The sequence below is a fragment of the Nelusetta ayraudi genome, unplaced genomic scaffold, assembly GCF_046127955.1.
Source record: "Nelusetta ayraudi isolate G7.1 ecotype Tasmania unplaced genomic scaffold, CSIRO-AGI_Nayr_v1 ptg000062l, whole genome shotgun sequence".
Taxonomy (NCBI): Eukaryota; Metazoa; Chordata; class Actinopteri; order Tetraodontiformes; family Monacanthidae; genus Nelusetta; species Nelusetta ayraudi.
Window position 1 is genome coordinate 952,385 of NW_027466112.1, and position 18,666 is coordinate 971,050.

The window sequence follows — 18,666 nt, forward strand, 5'->3', positions numbered from 1 at the left end:
TCTGTGCATCAGTTGTCCATGGGAGCCCAACCATTCATTCATTCATTTTCCATACCCGCTTAGTCCCGAGCTCAGGGTCACGGGGGTCTGCTGGAGCCTATCCCAGCTGTCTTAGGGCGAAGGCAGGGGACACCCTGGACAAGTCGCCAGGGGAGCCCAACCACCCCCTTTTTAATTTCTCTGTAGTTTAAAACTGGCTTTTCCAAAGAACTTTCCTGTCAGCCAAAAAAAGATTCCAGATGTTGCTCCCAGGCCACTTGGATTCACAAGAAGAGTGTATCTACGTGACATGGGTCCCAACATATGGATATCTACTGTAGGAAAACATTATTATTTTTGCCTGTAGACACTTCATTTCAGGACAGATTACCAAACAAAGACATGCATTTACATGCTTGCAAGCTTAGCTTAGTAATAATGGGTGTTGGCATGTTTTTCACTGACTGGTCCCAGCAGCCTGTGGGAATTTCTGAAGTAGTTTTAGTTTAGTTTAGTTTCTTTGATTTGTCCAGCTTCTTATCACACGCTTACGCGCAAACAAAACGCCATGTGCCCCTCTCCTGCCACACAGGAGAGACTTGAGTAGGTGCCACACACCTCCTAAATCCTCCTCGGTGGTTTATGGCTTCTCTTTATTGCTCTTCCTCTCCTACACCAAGTACTCGTGCGCGGTCCTTTGAGCCCTCCCCCTTTTGTGTCCAACGCTGAGCTAAAGTCGAGTGACTGGAGGAGAAGAAGTGAGTATCAGAGGCTGAGTTGGAGAGACGGGGGAAGGGAGCGGAGACGAGCGGGCTTTATCTCTGGCTGCATGCTGTCAGAAAGACACACCAGCTGTTTTTGGGTTCAATATATGCAGAACGAAGAGTGAGGAAGAGAAGTGCAAAGAGTCAAACTCGGACTTGGAAAACTTTGAAGATGGTAAGCAGAGTTTTAATTTGTCGATAAGTTAATTTGCTTTTTGGCTCAGATGTTGACACAGAGCTATACATGAAATCCGCGCATTTGTTGCATTCGTCAAAGGGGGAAAAAATAATATCTGCCAGGTTGATGCGCCAAAAGTAAACCTCATAATTTGTGACAGTTTTACAGCATACCGTACAGATGTTATGTCATGCATTTTCTCTTGAGATTATTATAACAGATTGTGCTAATGAGTGTTTCTCCAACCAACAAGTAATGGTCCGGACTCCAGTTGTTCAAGAAGAATGCATCTTTATCTGAAGTTCACTTTCTTATGCATGCAATAGGATAGAGTGTAAGTGTCATGCAACATGCACGTTACAGTGTAAGTGACATGCAACATGCCGGAAAATTAACCCCCTGAGCGAGAAACTGAAATCTTGGTAAGGATGTTTTCCCTGCTCTCGTCAAGTTAAGGATTTTATTTTATTTTTACTTTTTTGTGACATATAAAATAGAAACAGCTTTGCATTTCAGGCAATTACCCTGCTCCCTGTGGATTTTAAAAATAAATATATCCCTTTTCAACTGAGAGAGACTAGACAAACCAAAGTGTTGGGTTTCAAAAAGCTGCCATTTGCATTAATTTGCACTTCATGTTTTGGTTTTGCATTATCTTAAATGGGAGAGCACTAATCTGTCTGGCTGGTTCATTTTGAACACAATGTAATGACATAATGGGGAATGGTAACTGGGATGCTAATGGTACACAAGAAAGGTTGCTGCCGAGCCCCTGTTAACCTTTGCCAGTATTCTCTGAGGGGGGCTGGAAGGACTTGAAAGGAGGGCTGGCTGGCGTCTCGGAGAGGTTTTCCGCCTCTTCAGAAAATCTGTCGTCGTGATGAACACGTCCAAGTCACACTGGCTGTTTTGAGTAATGCATTTGAACAGAGCGTTCAACTGGTGAAGTCATCGAACAAATAAATCTTCTCAGAAGGAACAAATAAGCCCTAACTAACTTCACCTGCTGCGAGGACCCAGCAGTGTCGTCCGTAACATTTTAGGTGCGTGTGCATGTGCGCGCGTGTGCGTGTGCGTGTGCGTGCTCAATGTCAATTTGAAGATGTAAATTTTACAGTCGGACAGGTTCAGCAATAACTCTTCCTTGTTGCTGCTGCCAACTCTTTGTTTGTCTTCTTCATGTGCGAACGGCTGCAGCGGTCGAGTGAGGGTGTGCGATGCACTGCATCCTGGCATCGTTGCAAATAAAGTTGTGTTGCGTGGCAGTAAATGTCCCACACAATTCAGATTCAACACGAAAGCGGACCCAGGCAAAAGACAACGTTTCCATGCTTTCCATGCATTCCATCCTGATGTTTCTACTATGTAATTCTAATCAGGTTCCTACATTGTCTTTGATGTCCACTTCTTAACTTGTGCCTATTACTTTCCGTGAATTCCAATTTATCAATTTGCTCCTTGTAGCAAAATGATATGGTGTCTTACAAAACGTCCCACAAAAACAACCTAACAGAAAAAGACAACTTTTACTCATTCAACTTTCTTTTGTGGCGCATCACAAAACCACAGTAAAGACCCTTTTTTTTTTTTTTTTTTTTAACCCAACGCAAACAATTACGCATGTGGTCTTGTGGGTATCCACCATTGGGGACGACTGCACTTTCTGGCTGTGACTGCGTGTGTTCACTTCCTGTTGGTGTCTCTGCCAGTGCTGCAGAATTAATGGCCAGTAGCTGCATTTCCTGCGAAGATACGCCTATTCTGTCTATTTTGGTCCCTGTACTTCATCCGTGTCCAGCTCTGCTATCATCATGTCTTTCTATGGCAAAATATTTCATGCTTGTTGTAGCTGTTACGAGGTCTTTAAGGGTTTTTGACTGTAAAATGTAGTTTTGATTTGATTGAGAATTGTAGATGCTAGTTTATTTTTAGTAAACACTGCCTCTATAAGAAGCCACACCAATGGAATTGTTTTCCTGACCCCTTTGAATTTATCTTGTGCATTCCATCCCGTCGAGAGTCTGCTGAAAGAGGCCACACTTGGCAAGCCATTGTACAAGCCATCTGTCTGTTACATTACGTTCAAGTTAGATTTGTATTAGCTACACGTGAATGCCCCCTTAGCTAGCTGCCACGAGGAGTATGACTCTTGCCAAAATCAGGACGGATGAGAAGGGAAACTTGTTCGCAGAGAAAACCCTTCAGTGCTGCTTCAAAGGCGCGCTGACGTCTCGTTGTGCCGTGACTGTGTTCTGTCCCTTGGAGAAGTCATGAGTCACTTCATGGAAAACTGAGACTTATTAGAAAATGCTCCCACTAAGAGATTGTCAAGAGGGGTGCGTGAGATTTCACAATTGAGATCTGAAGAGTTTCCAGAGTGAAGTGCAAAGTATTTGCCAGGTGAAAGGCGATTTTTGATTTTTATGTTGGTAAAATCTAAATATGTTGTGCATAAATATAAGTGTAAACATAAGTATATAATTACAGTACAATAAACGTGATTTGGTTTAGAACAGTTCTCATATATATGTATATATATGTATATATATATATATATATGTGTGTATATATATATACATATATATGAGAACTGTTCTATATATATATATACATAGTATAGATAGATAGATAGATAGATAGATAGCGCGTTTTGTATTTAGAGTGACTGCTTTTCAAAGAGACCAACGAAAAAGAAAGACGAGGTATTCAGGTTTGGGTGCGCAGGCCCCCGTAGTTCACTGCCAATGTCAGGAGGGGGAGGGGACGAGTCCTTGAGGGTATATAAGAGCTTTACTTTTTTTTTTACTTTTTTCAACATTTTTTTTAGGTTGTTCTTCAATTGTCAATTGTTTGTTTTAATAATTTTCTGGCACCATTCCGGATTTGAAATGTAATATTTGTCTTCTTTTCTGCCTTTTAAGGTGGGTGAAATTGCCGCGCCATCCCTGACTCCTTACTCAGCCTCCACACACCTGCCGACCGCCATGAACACTTCCACCATGCCACCCGTCAATAGAACTGCCCTCTGTTACTCCCACCACAAAAGTTCATTTAAGAACTCGCCCACCATCTCTCCGCTCCACTCCGCCATCTTCACCTCTCTGGGTCTCCTCTTCAACCTGGTCGCCTTCTATGTTCTTGTCAAGTCGTACCAGCGGACACAGAGCCAGTCGCGGTCCTCCTTCCTGATCTTCCTGGGGGGGCTGGTCGTCACAGATTTCATGGGTCTGCTGACCACTGGCTCCATCGTGGTCTCCTTCCATATCACAAACTTCAATTGGCAGATTGTGGACCCAAACTGCCACTTGTGCAACTTCATGGGCATTTCGATGGTCTTTTACGGATTGTGCCCGCTGCTGCTTGGAGCCGCCATGGCTGCCGAGCGTTTCATCGGCATCAACCGTCCGTTCACGCGCTACACCAGTCTCCCCAAGAATCGGTCGGTTTCCATGTTGCTGTTGGTGTGGTTGATCGCCGGCTCTGTAGCCTTGCTCCCTCTGGTGGGCGTCGGCTGCTACCACCTACAGCTTCCTGGCTCCTGGTGTTTCTTCTACATTGACTCCAAGGGGAACGACCGAGCCTTTTCCCTCATCTTCTCCCTGTTTGGGCTGCTGTGTATCGCTATGTCGTTTCTGCTGAACACAGTGAGTGTCGTGACGCTGATAAAGATGTGCTGCAGCCGGGACAAGACACGGCGGCGCCGAGATCACGAAGTGGAGATGATGGTTCAGCTCATACTCATAAATATCGTCGCTTCGATCTGCTGGTGCCCCTTACTAGTAAGTTTTACCAATTTTAAGTAGGTATTTGTTTGGGTCTGGAATAATAGAACAATGTAAATCCTCAATGAAATATAAATAATTAGGTATTACTGATGCCAAGAGAATTTCCCTAATCAGGATAACTGCATGTCACCCTTCTATATAACCATGCCATAGAGTGGCAAAGGCCTTTTTTACAAATAGAAATGGTTTGTTGATTTGGATTAGAAATTAGATTAAAGTGAGATTATTATTTTCGTGGCAAATGAATGTCAGTACCTGTCCCACATTTAGTTAACTGTTAACTTAATCATATGTGTTTTTTTGTTTTTTAAATAAGTGGTTTAGTGCAGTGGTTCTCAACTGATGGAGTCTCAGAACCCACATTTTTTCCATTATCATGAAGTCGCGACCCAAATTTATTTCACAGCACTCAAGGGAAACGGCCCATGAAGCTGCAACCCAATCAGAACAGCGCCACGACCCGCTTTTGGTTCGCAACCCACCAGTTCAGAAATGCTCATTGGACCAATCATGGATAGCTCTTTTAAAAGGCCCATACCAAGGATGGTACTGAAAGTAAAATACTGACCTGGCAGTAACAGTCGGACAGTTGACTACCAGTCATGAGTGTTTTTAACATGTCTAACAGCTCTCATCCCCGACCCTGTCAACTCTCGTTATCACCATCACCAATATTTCATGTAGGCTAAGCACTAAGAAGGTAACAGAAGTTCCTTGTTTCTTCACAACGCGCCTCAGTACTTCTCAGCAATGCAGCTTAACAACTTAATGAGGCGGGATCTCTGCTCTTTCCTTGGACCAATATATATATATATATATATATATCTTTAGATTTTGTTTACATCTATTTGTAATAATCAATCATATCTGATATCTCCAGTAATACCCGCTTCAACTTTTCTCATGCTCATGAAAAACCCAAAATATGTTGACTTCCAATCTGAAAAAGAAGATAAGCCTGTGGCCAAGAGACAGACATAAACAATACCACAGTGTCGGCAAGGAACAGAACCCTAACCAAGTATGACACATGCTTGTTTGTCTTCTGCTCCACATTGCATTCCCATAAAGCTATTTATTCCCTGTGTTGGACCGTTTGGCCAAATGGTGAAAAAGTTGGAGATTTTTAAGTGAAGGAAAAAGATTTGGGGCCATTATAAAAGTCTAGATGTGTGCTGCAGCAATTTGTATTTCAATAGTGTAAGGTCACGCGTTAGCGAGGAATATCTGTGCGAATGTCCGTCTGTTTAAACCACAGAAGATTTTACATTGGATATTTGAATCCCGTCCAACTTATTTCCATGTAACAGAGGCCTGGTTCAAAAATGACACTATTTCAAAGTTCTTTTTTACCCACTCGCACTTTCACACCACAGACCCCGTCTGAGGAAGATTGGAACCGTGGAGTTTGAACCCAGCCTAATATGGCAAAGACAATTAATCATCAAGCTACTTAAAGCTCCTTTTATGTTTAAACAACACAGGACATTTTTATGAAACCATGCCCGCGACATGCTGAGCGAGAAACAGAAACAGTGAGAGTGAGAGTGAGAGTGAGGAACAACAGGCTCCAAGCCTAAAATGTCTCTCTGCACCCCACACAGATATATGTTCTGATGAATGCGGTGGATGCTGGTGGTAAAAGCGAGGACATTGTTTTGTGCTTCATACGAATGGCCAGCTTTAATCAGATACTTGACCCCTGGATATACACCATGTGTCATGTGGCCCAACTAAGGCGAGTAACAAACAAAAAACATCTCCTTCAATGGGTGTAGCAATACCCGCTGCACACCCTGGCTATGGTTTTGCATCAGCATGTCAGAGAAATCCAAGCATCTTCTCGTTTGTACACCTCAGTCTGCGCTGCTCGTCCTGTCCATCTCACATGAAGTCGAACCTTGTCATGGAGCCATGCTTCCTTGCACTGCTGCGTTCACCTCATTCCATCCTCATCCGTTTGTCCAACATTTCATGTCAGCCCATTGTCATGTTTACTGCTTTGTGCCTGTTTCCATCTCTCGACCTGGTCATAGAAAGGTTTGTTTGAAGCAGTGCAACAGGAATCTTAATCCAACATGTGTCAAACAGGCACAATTTTGTTTGTTTGTATGTTTTTCTCAGTATATAAATTGCTCACATGATAATGTCTTTAAGATGATTGCTTGTGCTTGTCAGAATTGCACGTTGAAAAAAAAAAAAAAACTAACGCCGCTACCTGTATATAACACAGTCATTAACACAATTCATTTCAGTAATACGCAGCGCACGCAGCACAAAAACACACAGCTGCCTCTGCATGAGACAGTCGACTGCTCTGAATTGGATTTGGGTTCTCGTATGCGCTGTTTGGCCGTCAAAGCACAGCAGATCTGAATTTGAGACGACGGCAACAAGCTTGTTTTGTTTTTTTTTACATCCCAGGAAAGAGCTTGTTAGTCCCCACTAGACACTGTTTTGGCTGATACTAATTGGACGGTGTCTCACATAAAATGCTGCAGCTTAATTAAAGCGGAGGGGACGCTTCTTGTTGCCACAGCCACTGCTTCAGGGGAGCCTTTGCAGCTTAGCCTGGCGTCAACCAGCTGATTGTGTGCACTTTTATTATTCGCTGAGACCTTGAATAACGTGCTTCTCAGTTTTTTGTTTATTAATTGTCTCTTCTTTGTCCCTCTCAAATACATCCTTCTGCCCTTTCCCATCTTTTTCTCATCTATCGTTTTCCAATGTGTCCTCCATTTATTTTCTACCTCTGCCTCTGCCTCGACCTCTCCCCCACCAGGTATTTATTGCGAAAACCGTGCTGTCCGGTGGACAACTCAATGTGAAGTACCTTCTCCTCTGGATACGGTTCGTCACCTGCAACCAGCTCTTAGATCCATGGATATACATCTTGTTCCGCAGGGCAGTTATTCAAAGGCTCTTCCCCCGTTGGTCCTGGGGTTCAGTCATGAGCCGATATCCATCTTTCGGTGACACCATCCGTAGGTTCACGCTGTCATCGGCCAAAGGTTCTCGAGACCAAGTTGACAAAGAGGACAGTGAAGTGGAACAAATTGGATGAATCTGGACATCTGGCCACCGCCACCACCAATTTCAACATGATTGACGAGATCTGACTCGCGGACCAAGGCTTGGTTAGTTGATGCTTGTGGAATTATCTGCATGATTATGATCAATGGACATTAGCAACGTGTGTCCGAAAGCAATGCCAGACTTCTGTCCGTCAGTATTACTTGCAGATATACAGATCCCGATTTGTGGAAAAGGTTTCTGGATGCCTGTTAAGTGTTGCCTCAATTATTATCATGAAATATTTAGAGACCATATTTTTTTCTGTGTTTGAAACTGCATGACTCTCTCAGACAATCGGTTTTTGGACTTGAGCTGGATGTGTGGCAAGGGGCATTATTATATTGAAAAATCCAGTGCATGCGCAACAGGGATCACGAATAATACTTTGTGCAATTTATGACAAATGCATGGGTGTCCAAAACCTTTTTTTTTCCACCAGTGTATCTACAGAATTTTGAAATGCAATCGTTGTCAAAGACTTTATTTCACCAGTAGTGATCAACAGTGTTATAAAATTTATTATACACCTGTACATTGATTTCTTACTGGTAGTAGGTGACAGTTGTGGTAGTTAGGTTTTGAAAATACAAACTTGGCGCTGCTCAGGAATTTAGCAAATTGGTAAATAATTAGAAAATATTAAATGCAATTTTAAAATAAAGATTAAGAGGAATATATTTGCTGAAGTCGTTTTGCTCCTGCACTTTGTCCAGTGTTTGTACAGTAAAATCTATGTTATAGCTGCAGGGAGCTTCTGTCTATTACATGCATACATCTGCATGCACTGAAGTGGAAGTTAATCATTTAAACTCAATCCCAATTATCTAAACAGCAAAATTACATGCAAAGTGAATTGTGAATAAGATCATAACGTTAAAATTCATATGGAACTGAAAGCCGTTATATAGCGAGTAATTGTGCAGAAAATTGCTCAATTGATCTTTGCACATAACTTGTTTTAATTGCCTTATCGCCTGAGCTGCCTGTGAGAAAATTACATGAAGGTCGTCATGCTTTCATTAACGTTTTCCTCTGTGTATATAATGTCAACGTGTGGGATGTGCAGAGACTGTGTATTGTTGTACACAAATGGAAAAAAAGATTGATAAAACAGACAACAACCTTTGGGCTGTTTGACTCGTCAATGGTGAATGTTCATTTCCACATCATGACCTGTAACCGCTGATCAAGGGTCGGATTTTTAACACGTTCAATTGGTTCATATTGTGGTGACCTTTGTGAGATCATAGACAACATCGGAAGCAAGTCAACAAGTGATTCTGCTTTACTGTGTCGTTGAAGCATCAGGATTTACACTTTGCTTTTTCAGGAATAATGGCTTCGACAAAATAACAAAGAAGTGTGCAAACTGGACAAGGCTTCATTTAGACAAAACATCAGGTTGACAGCCAAGGAGGGCAGATTATACTTTGGAGTACTTATGAATTTGGAAAAACCAGTTAATCATTTCCTCACTGCATGTTTGTACATGGACAACTTGTACAATTTGAACAAATGTATGACGTATAATAGACTCCAAAACAATTTGGACATCACAACTACACAGAGGAATTTGTGGGTCCTGGTCGCACAACTGCTGACACTTTGGATTGATGGTTGGCCCAAATGAATGCTTTGGAACAAAATCTAAACAATAACTTTGTAATATATTGTTTAGCTTAATGGTTCTCGGACGTCTACTTTCTCACTCTGGGCCGGGTCAGAAATCTCTCGGTGTTCCCTTCCTGTTTTCCCTCGCCGTGTTTCACCAAAGGAAAAGGCATGATTGCTGGATGATTGTGCTGCTGCTATTTGTTTCCAGTCGGAACAGTAAGTGGTGGTGACGGACGCTGAATGTATCAACACATTTTTTTTTTTTTAATTAAGATTAAAGACTGAGAGAATGGAAGTTCACAAAGCGGGTGACTGTACAAGGTCAAGATTCTAACAAATAATGTTGATTATAATTCGACACAAATCCTCCTAAGAACAACAGCTTCATCCCTCTTTGTGTCAAATGGTCAGCGTGGGAAATGGGAGTGATCCACTGTCTGTGAGCATATCATTGACCTTTAATCAGTAAAAGCTTCTCAACTGTCTAAATCCTGCCGTTCTTGACATCGCCAATAGCTCCCCATACATCAAATAAAAACACATCAGGAAAAGCAAAATCTCCCAGAACTGAGTCCAGGGCTTCGGCAAAGTCGTCCGGGTTCTTCTTGTCTTTGCCTGCCTCCACAATGGTAGTTGCTGCAGAGGAAAGCGGTCGGGAAAAGATTTCCATCAGTTATCCTTTTAAGTCAATCTGACTCATTACCAATAATTGTGATAATGGGTTGACTAAGGAGGACTTTTTCTCCTTTCTACCTTATCAGAAACATTTCTGCATGGCCAACACAGCTTCAAAAAAAGTCCTCTTCCCCAGCTGGGATTTTTTTTGTTTGTTTGTTTTTTTGTCAATCTTTGCGTTTTGATGCTTGAATAAATCAGCAAACCAAATGAAAGAGCGAGTTTTCATGTCAGACAGATTCCCACGTGAGCGTGAAAACATCAGACTTAATGAACAACAAATTAGTTCTCACATTTATGCATAATGTATTTCAGAACGTTGCGATTAAAAGGTCAACAATGAAAGTTTTCTTGACTCAAATTGTTTTCTTTTTTTTTATTTTTAATGAAATGTGAAATTACTGTTTTCTTTCCAGGCAGAGTTAGATGAAGATAACAAATCAAATATATTTTATCTGATTTATCCGAGGGAAAGAATTCATTAATCTTTCATTTGAAGCCTAAAGAGCCATTAGTCCATTATGTTCCTATAACAGCCTTGGCTGCGGAAGTCTCAAGGGCTATTGTCCAGCTGATGGAGTTCACTCGCTCGGCCATGCATTAACTCAACGGGATGTCCTGCATAGCTGAGCCAAACCTCTTGCACGGAAAAAGAGGGGAGCCCATGAGGTTGCAGATAAAAGTACAGGAAGTAAACTGACCTCTGAGCCCTGGATTCTTTTTGCCAAACTGCCACCGTTAATTGCTTCCTGCCTGGCAGACTACTGAAAGCTCTCTCGCTCAGACATCATGTTCTGTCGTAACACTTCAAGCCACCAAGTGACATCAGTGACAACTAGAGGACACGGCGGTAGCGCACAGACAGCTCCGTGAACCTGTCGCTCTATTCACTTCAATGGTTTGCAGTGCGTTTAAAGTCGGCGGAGGGAATTTTTTTGTTTGTTTGTTTTTTTGCAGGGCTGGTTTGTCTCAGATTGCCAGACCGGCTGTGAAGAAGAGTCTGCCGTCCTGTTACAGACCCACAGTAAACACTCATCAGCGCTCTCGCATTCCTACTCAGAGGCAGCGGCTATTTTTAAAGGCGCCGAGTGCGACGTGGGCGCTCTCACCCAGCTCCAGGTCCCGGATGCCCATGTAGCTCTCCAGCAGGTCGTCCACCTTCTTGGTGGCCCGTTCCTCAAACTCACTCTGCTGGCAGGGCCGACAGGGAAATACACACAGGTGTTAGTGGAAATTTAAGAGATGTGCTTGTGTTAAACACAGAGGTGTAAACTGGAAGAGCGAGTGTGTGAGCAAACAGCCACAAATCCACTGCCTTTATTCTTTAAAGGTGCCGTGAACTCAAAGACCTGATAAACGGTTCTGACCTGGCCCACTCTTTAGAAAATGTCAGTTAAAACAGGCACAAAGAGCAGTGATAGTGTGAAATGCCCCGGTGTTTGTGGAAATGTGGGGATGTTCTTGTCGAGAACAACACCAACCAGTGCCAATGAATAATGTTTTTTATTTTGATAGCCTTGTCTCTTGGTGTTTATCCATGCTTGACAGTTTCTGTTTTACAACCTTGCTGCCTCTTGATTTCATCACCTGTGTCTCGTTGTCAGTCCTGCCCTTCATTGTTCTCACCTGTGTTCCCCTGCCGTCTTGTGTAGATAGTCCTTGTCTCCCTTTCTCTTCTCTCAATGGCGACCTGTCTTGAATTTTCAGCTCTGTTGTTTTCGTCATGATTTTCTTTTGTCCTTACTTGTATGTTTTTTCTTAAGCTCCCGTTTTGTTTTTTGTTCATTTTTCCCCCCCTCTAAGGAAACCCTGAGTTTAGTTTGGTTCGTCATTTAAAATAAACAGTTTTTCTCTCCTGCAACCTGGACCTGTCTGCATTTTGGGTCCTGTTTCCTCATCGCCTCCTCCCTGGCATGACAGAAGACCATCCTTTACTTTTTGTGGTGATGTCACAAAGGGTAGTAGTACCTCACTGATGCCCCTTCCAGGATTTGTGACAGCATCCCCCAGCATAAAAAAAAAACGGGGACTTTTAACTTGGACAAACACAAAAAGGCATCGCTGGCAAAAGCCTTTAGTGTCAGGGTGTATAATCTTATATTATCTTACATTATAATCTTATCTCTCAATAACCACTGACTCATTCAACCTCTGACCTCACAGCGAGTTCCCCAGACCTCAGAGTTGTTTTTAACACAAAGCTTCCTGTACTGACGTGTAGGAAGCCAGAATCAATTTATTTACAGAAGTCACTTCCTGCGAGGCAGAAAGTGTTGTCAGATAAGGACTACAGAACTGTGTGTGTGTGTGTGTGTGTGTGTGTGTGTGTGTGTGTGTGTGTGTGTGTGTGTGTGTGTCACACAAGGCAATCTGGACTTTATCACATGGTTGATAATGTCTTTTTAAAAACTGACCAAAAATGTGATTTAGGGGAAACTTACAGTCATCATGTCTATCAATGTTCATGGTGCTGTTCCAGTGTATCTGAATAATCGACGTTTTCCCAGCAGGCCGTGTGAAACTCACCACTTCCTGGACGGTGGCAGCTCCCTTTGAGCGAAGACGCAGCGTCTCCCTCCCGTTCACCATCTTGCCCTCGGTGGATTTTGGTGCCCTGGTTCTCATTCCAATCATGTCTGGCCAAATTCACACAGTAAATTCTTCAGATTAGACGTTGTGGAGTTTTACGTGTGTGCGTTTTGGCAAGAGTAAATGCTTTGTCACTCCATTTGTCTTCGAAACGCTTGGAAATTTGATATCAGCTTTGGACAGATAAAAAGCCTTTAAAATTATGTGTTGCTCATTTGTTTATTCAATATTCAAAATTCCATGTCTTAGCCAGAAAGAATAACCTTTCATGTCTCCCTGTTATTAAAAGGAAAATCTCATTTATTAAATTCAATCTGTTCTAAGATTACAAACGATGCTCTCATGTTTGAACATCAATAATATTTTCAATTTTGAAGAAAGTGTCTTTAGATTCCTGGAAACTGAACAGGATTTCCATAAAACCTGGTTCAGAAATTGATGTGTTTTTTCTTTCTTTTTTTTTGTTTGTATTTTTAGAAAAGTTTTGAATTTCATCCAAGGCGAATCATGAGTCTGCAATACTATGGGATCAATGTTTAATTCCCACGGTGGATTTCTTTTGTGGATGGGACGCTTGAGCTCTTCCTCTGACATGTCAAATGTCAAGGTTTTATCAGACACACACACACACACACACACACACACACACACACACGCACACACCCATGGCATCTGCAGGCCCCATCAAAATTTTGGCTCATGCACAACATGAGGAAAATAGCCATTATGCAGTAATTTCGGAAGAATCTGGAAAAAACACCCCATGGAGTGATGCGGTGCACATCGTGAGGCCAATTGGGAGCTGAGAATTCATATGAAACTCTACTCAGTCCATCATATTTGGTCATCACTGCAAAGTGTATCTTTTACTTGACTACACACACACACACACACACACACACACACACACACACACACACACACACACACACACACACACACACAGCGAAAACATAATTCTATGGGACCATCAGTCAGAAACTATTAAAAGGGCATGCTTAATACGTTGCTTACATAATTGTTACCTGGAACCTAAATCAGACAGCGCCATAATGAGATAACGATAAATTGAAAAGGCTGATTTGCTGGGAAATTGTCGAGCATTTTGCATGTGGGCACGATATCTGATGAAAATATAAGACGGCGTCACGGCTCTCTGGCCAACCAGTCTCCTGTGAGGGATGGGCTGGGCTCAGTCTGCTCCAGTCATTTCCTGCCCAGTTCTAATCTGGATGTGATAAATAAGCCGCTTATTGTACTCTTGACAGGTGAGACATTTCAGAACGTGGGAGGATCTCACGGCCAAAACCTTCCAATATAAAGGCCTAAAATTGCAGCAGCTACCTGTTTATATTCGTATCTGATATCATGTCCCTCAACTGTGAAGGAAAAGAAAAATATTGATTGCAAAGTCTCATGTCAAGCAACTTACAGGTACGAGCAATTTAACAATCGCACCACAGTCAAAGTGGCGGCGTGTTTCAGTTGCTTTTAAACTCAGCTCACATGTAACTTATTGTGCTTTTCAGGTTGTTAGGCAACGAGAGACCCACAATTGTTCATCTGGATCCAATATTTATCTTTGGCTGTTGCACGACTGCACCGGGCTGTGCATTCTCAACCCCTCAGTTAGTATTTTCATCAACTGAACCAAACAGTCTTCAGACGGTGCTCCTTCCCTCCTTCTATCCGTCTGTTCAAATAAAAAGTTACACATTAGGTTGACTGCATTTTTGATGAGGACAGGGGGCTTGTGGGCACTGTGAGTCTGTATTTTCGGGGGTTTTTTCTGCTCTGAATTTCCCCCGGTCACAAGTCCAATTCTAAACCCAGAACAAACAGAACCGTGTTGCTCTGGAAAGCCGGTCTCGCAGACGGATGTAAAATCCCTCAAAGCTTTTTAATTTTGCCTGCACATGATTGACAAGGCAGAGACAGAGGACGGGGTGGGGGGGGGGGGCGTGCCTGTGAAGTTGAATGAGAGCGTTGCTCCGCCGCATGTCAATGCTCTTTGCTGTTTTCTCGTCGAATATCGCGTTTGATCGTGTCGTTCATTCTGTTTGATCGCGCAAACAAACTCCTTTGCCTGCACCTGAGACCTTGCACTGCGCCATTAATTGCAGCCGCTAAGATTAAGATCTCTTCCAGGGTTCGTCGGAAGGCGGCCGCGGCTAGTGAAACACTTCACTCTCTTTGTCCTGTTGTTTGGCGGATGAGATACGGCGAAAGCGCGAAGCTGAAATCAATCCGATCCACCCGGGAAGGGCCAAGTGGGGTCAACAAAGGGCAGACCGCTCCAGAGCAGCTCTCCGGCTACACCCACCACTGTTCTTGAGGGGAGGTAAAACTTCAACTTTGGCAAGTAGCTTATTGCACTTGCCAATCCAACTCCAAATCATTCAATTAGTCTGGTGTGATACAGCAAGAAGGTTGAGGGTTTGATCCCAGGCCTGGCACCTCTCTGTCGTGTGTGTGTGTGTCTTCTCTGCAGGTTCTCCTGCTTCCTCCTACCGTCCAAAAACATGCGTGTGAGGAAAATTGAGAACTCTGAATTGACTGTAGGTACACTGTATGTGTGAGTGTGAATGGGTGTATGTCTTTGATTGTCTTTCTATGTGGCCCTGCGGTGAACTGGTGACTTGTCCAGGGTGTCAACCCGCCTTCATCCCATGACAGCTGGGATGGACTGGGATGGAAGCGGGTATAGAAGATGGATGGATGGAAGGATGGAAGGATGGAAGGATGGATGGATGGATGGGACCTTTCCCACTCACCAAAGGCCTTCTTGGGCCCCACCAGGCGGAGGGTAAAGGGGATGCCCCTCGGCTGCTCCTTTAGCATCTTGGCCACCTCGTAGTGGCGGCAGCCCACGATGCTCTGGTCATTGATGGCTTCAATGTGGTCGCCGACGCACACCGTCTTCAGGCGGTCAATGGTGCTGCCTTCCTTTATCCTCTGGGAAAACACACAGACAGGGTGAGGATAAGATAATTGCACGCTGTCACAACAGCTTCCGCTCACTGTGGCAAACAAACAAGGACGAGACGTGTCTGAGAATAAACAGAATGGGGAGCAGCCCTTGGCTCCTGTTCACCTTGATAAAAGCGTATCCTGCTCCGTTGTCTGTGATGGTGAGTCCCAGCGCGTCCTCCGTCTTGGTCACCTCCACCTCCTTCGTCTCCCCGCGGACGTGAGCGAAGATGAAGTCTTCCAGTCCGATCTGTCCCCCCAGAAGCTTCTGCATGTCCACCTTGTGAGAGTTGAGGGTGCAAAACAAGATCTACAAAGGGAACAGGGAGTTAACTGGAGGGGTTTATCACAGCATGATATAATGTTCTGTTTTTCAGCCGTTATTTATTTATTGGTTTGTTTGTTCGTTTGCTTGTTAATTTATTCATTACTGACCCATCCAGATATCCATTAGTCATTATGAGTTAAAAAAAAAACAAAAAAAAAAAACGGCAAATTGACTTGTGCAATTCAAAAATCTGCCCATTGATGCATTAAAAGACAAAAGCTGTGCTCACTCTCTGTTTAATTATGAATTACACAAAAACATCCAATTCATGTATCATCATATTTGTTTGTTATTTTTTGATTTTTAGCTTTTAACAGTTAACGGGACCCCTCTGAGTTCTTTTTTTTTTTTTTTTTTTTTTAACTTGTCCTTTTAAAAGATCCAACAGCAGATGGCGGTAGAGTTCCACAATATAAATTTGACTTTGTGGCCATTTTGTTACGAACCATCAAAGTAAGTGATAATTCATTAATATTTAAAGGAGGACTGGTTGCTTCTAAAGCGTCAGCACATGGTTTTTAACGTTCAAACTTGCTGAGTGAACTGCAGTTGCTGCCTATTAGTTGTGACTGTGTGTTGATCTACTGGCAAGTGAGATGATCTTGACTGCAGTCCAAGGTCTTTCTCACACTGTAACTTTATGCCCGCACTGTTGCGTCTGTTGAGCAGGAGGTCAAGGAGACTCAGCAGTATTTGTCACTATCACGCAATCACTATCAGATATAAGTCTGGCCGCAGTTCAAGGTTGTAGATGTGCAGGAAAAACTGGTCATAAAAAAAAAAAAGATGTTTTGTTTTTATTCTTTTGTTGTTTTTTTTTATCTTGATTCTTCTTTGGGATTGCGTCAGATCAAGCAAGCACACGCATGGACTGTAACTTGTCCAGGTAAGTATATAGCAGTCACGGAGCCAGCACCAAGAGTTTATCATTAATGACAATTAAAGTAGACTTGATAAGGCTTCAACCTAACAGTGTGAAGACCAGCGAAGTGATCACTCAAGTGTGTTTTGTGCGCTGGGATATCCTGCGAGTTCCGAGAAAAGGCTTGACTGTTCAAGTATTCAACTGAAGCCCAGAGAAAAGGAAAAGCACGTCGAAATAATCCCCACTGGCAGTTGCCTGACAAGTCTGTCAAGGCCAGCTTGAAATACATTTGCATATTCATCGCTTTGTCCTCAGTCCCTTCTGTCAACTTCTGTCAAGCTCAGATAGGAAATCCTTTTATGACGGTCCTCATATAACTACTGATAAATATTAGATAGGTGCCCATACTGAATGTTTACAATTATAGGCTTTTACATATTGCAGGATATTTCTCCGATATGTTTTGATGTGGTTTTTTGCCAGACCATAAACAGTGCTTTTTTAACTCGGAATGTTATGCTATGTTTTGTGGGTGTGCTCGGTGATTATCTAACCTTCATTCACAACATACCGACTCAGTAAAACATCCTGTTCAAAGTTCTGGCATCAGCTGAAGAGGTGATTGTGCATTTCCTCGTACCAATCAATAATGTCATCTTCCTGCTGCTGCAGTCTAATACATTAGAAATGTTTTTCTTTTCCTCAGGGGTTTCCTGTTCAGCAGAAAGTTTTGTGCGGTTGAGTACCTTAAGCCCTGCGTGGTCAGGCTGTATCCTGATTTTGAGTCAGAATTTCTCATGAAGTACAAGACACACTTGAAACCGACACTGAAAACTGTTGTTTCCTTCTTAGGGTTAAACAGTTCTTAAACTCATCCTGAGGGGGTCTGAATTGTCAAATTAAACATTAATCTTTCAGGTATTAGTAACTAGGCCCCTGCTGTGAGTCGTCACTTGGTTGTCAGTTCTCAATTCCAATGGCGACGCTTCAAATGTTATCTTATGATAACATGTTGTGTAAGACGTGGCGTTAAGCCACCACATTATCAGCCGTTTTGTTTCCTTTGTCGCTGCTAATCGGCGGCCAGACCAGTTCAAAGTCTGGCAGCTAGTCAACGCAGCTGATCTTCCAGGGCATCATGGAAAAACACGGAAGAACGGAAACTTAACACCTATTGGCCTGACTAGCGCTGAACCTTAATCATCTCTATGTCTATCTATTAAATGCCTGGTGATGTATTTGATGTGTTTTGTACCTCTGAGGGAGAGATGCTGAACACCTCTGCGATCTTGGCGTACAGCTCCTTGACGTTGGTGAATCCATGGATCCTGCCTGTGGGGCTCCCGTGAGCCAGCTGGGTGTGGAAGATGAGTTTGGGTCTGGGGTAGTCCGGAGGCCCGGTCGGTGGCGGCGAGGGCGGCGGCAGCGGGGGCGCCGTGGGCTCCGAGCAGCCCCGATTCTGCCTCCGTCGCATCCCCTCCTCTTCCTCGCCCACCCCGGCCGCCGCCTCCTGCGGACCCATCGTGTCAGCCCCGTCCTGCATCAGACCCTGAGTTTCAGCCGCAAAAAATATCTTCGGGGAAACCTCGACGGCGCAGCGCTCTGGGCCGAGGGAGAAGCTCCTGTCCTTCCCCCGCCGCTTGCTGAACCGACCAGCGATCCACCTGCGGCTTCAGGGTGGACAAATTGAATGAATTAGTGATGAGAGTAACCTGGTAACAGTAGCTGGAAGAGGCCGGGCCAGAACCTTCTGGCTAGAAACCCGACACCTTCTGGGTTGAGGAGTTGCGTGTGTTACACCTGGGCCGCCGGCTGCTCACGCATAGAGAACACAAGCAGAGCAG

The 18,666-nt window shown here is 43.5% G+C and overlaps 2 protein-coding genes across 4 annotated transcripts; one reads left to right on the plus strand and one right to left on the minus strand.

The window, feature by feature from the left end:
- Positions 1-731: 731 nt before the first annotated feature.
- Positions 732-10,415, plus strand: tbxa2r (thromboxane A2 receptor). 2 transcript variants are annotated; one of them, XM_076040610.1, is made up of 3 exons: positions 732-918; positions 3,843-4,700; positions 6,311-7,426. In XM_076040610.1, the coding sequence occupies exons 1-3, from the start codon at positions 916-918 to the stop codon at positions 6,482-6,484; spliced, it is 1,035 nt and encodes a 344-aa protein (XP_075896725.1). In that variant the 5' UTR covers positions 732-915; the 3' UTR covers positions 6,485-7,426. The 2 variants fall into 2 exon arrangements, with proteins under 2 accessions (XP_075896725.1, XP_075896724.1); XM_076040609.1 differs by lacking the exon at positions 6,311-7,426 and adding an exon at positions 7,489-10,415 and having other exon boundaries at positions 733-918.
- Positions 9,051-18,593, minus strand: gipc3 (GIPC PDZ domain containing family, member 3). Of its 2 annotated transcripts, none has more exons than XM_076040612.1 (6): positions 18,078-18,593; positions 15,754-15,939; positions 15,434-15,614; positions 12,597-12,706; positions 11,180-11,258; positions 9,051-10,031 (listed from the first exon to the last, which is right to left on the minus strand). In XM_076040612.1, exons 1-6 carry the CDS (start codon positions 18,363-18,365, stop codon positions 9,880-9,882), a joined length of 996 nt encoding a protein of 331 aa, XP_075896727.1. In that variant the 5' UTR covers positions 18,366-18,593; the 3' UTR covers positions 9,051-9,879. The 2 variants fall into 2 exon arrangements, with proteins under 2 accessions (XP_075896727.1, XP_075896726.1); XM_076040611.1 differs by having other exon boundaries at positions 11,180-11,261; positions 18,078-18,586.
- Between the last annotated feature and the right edge of the window lie 73 nt (positions 18,594-18,666).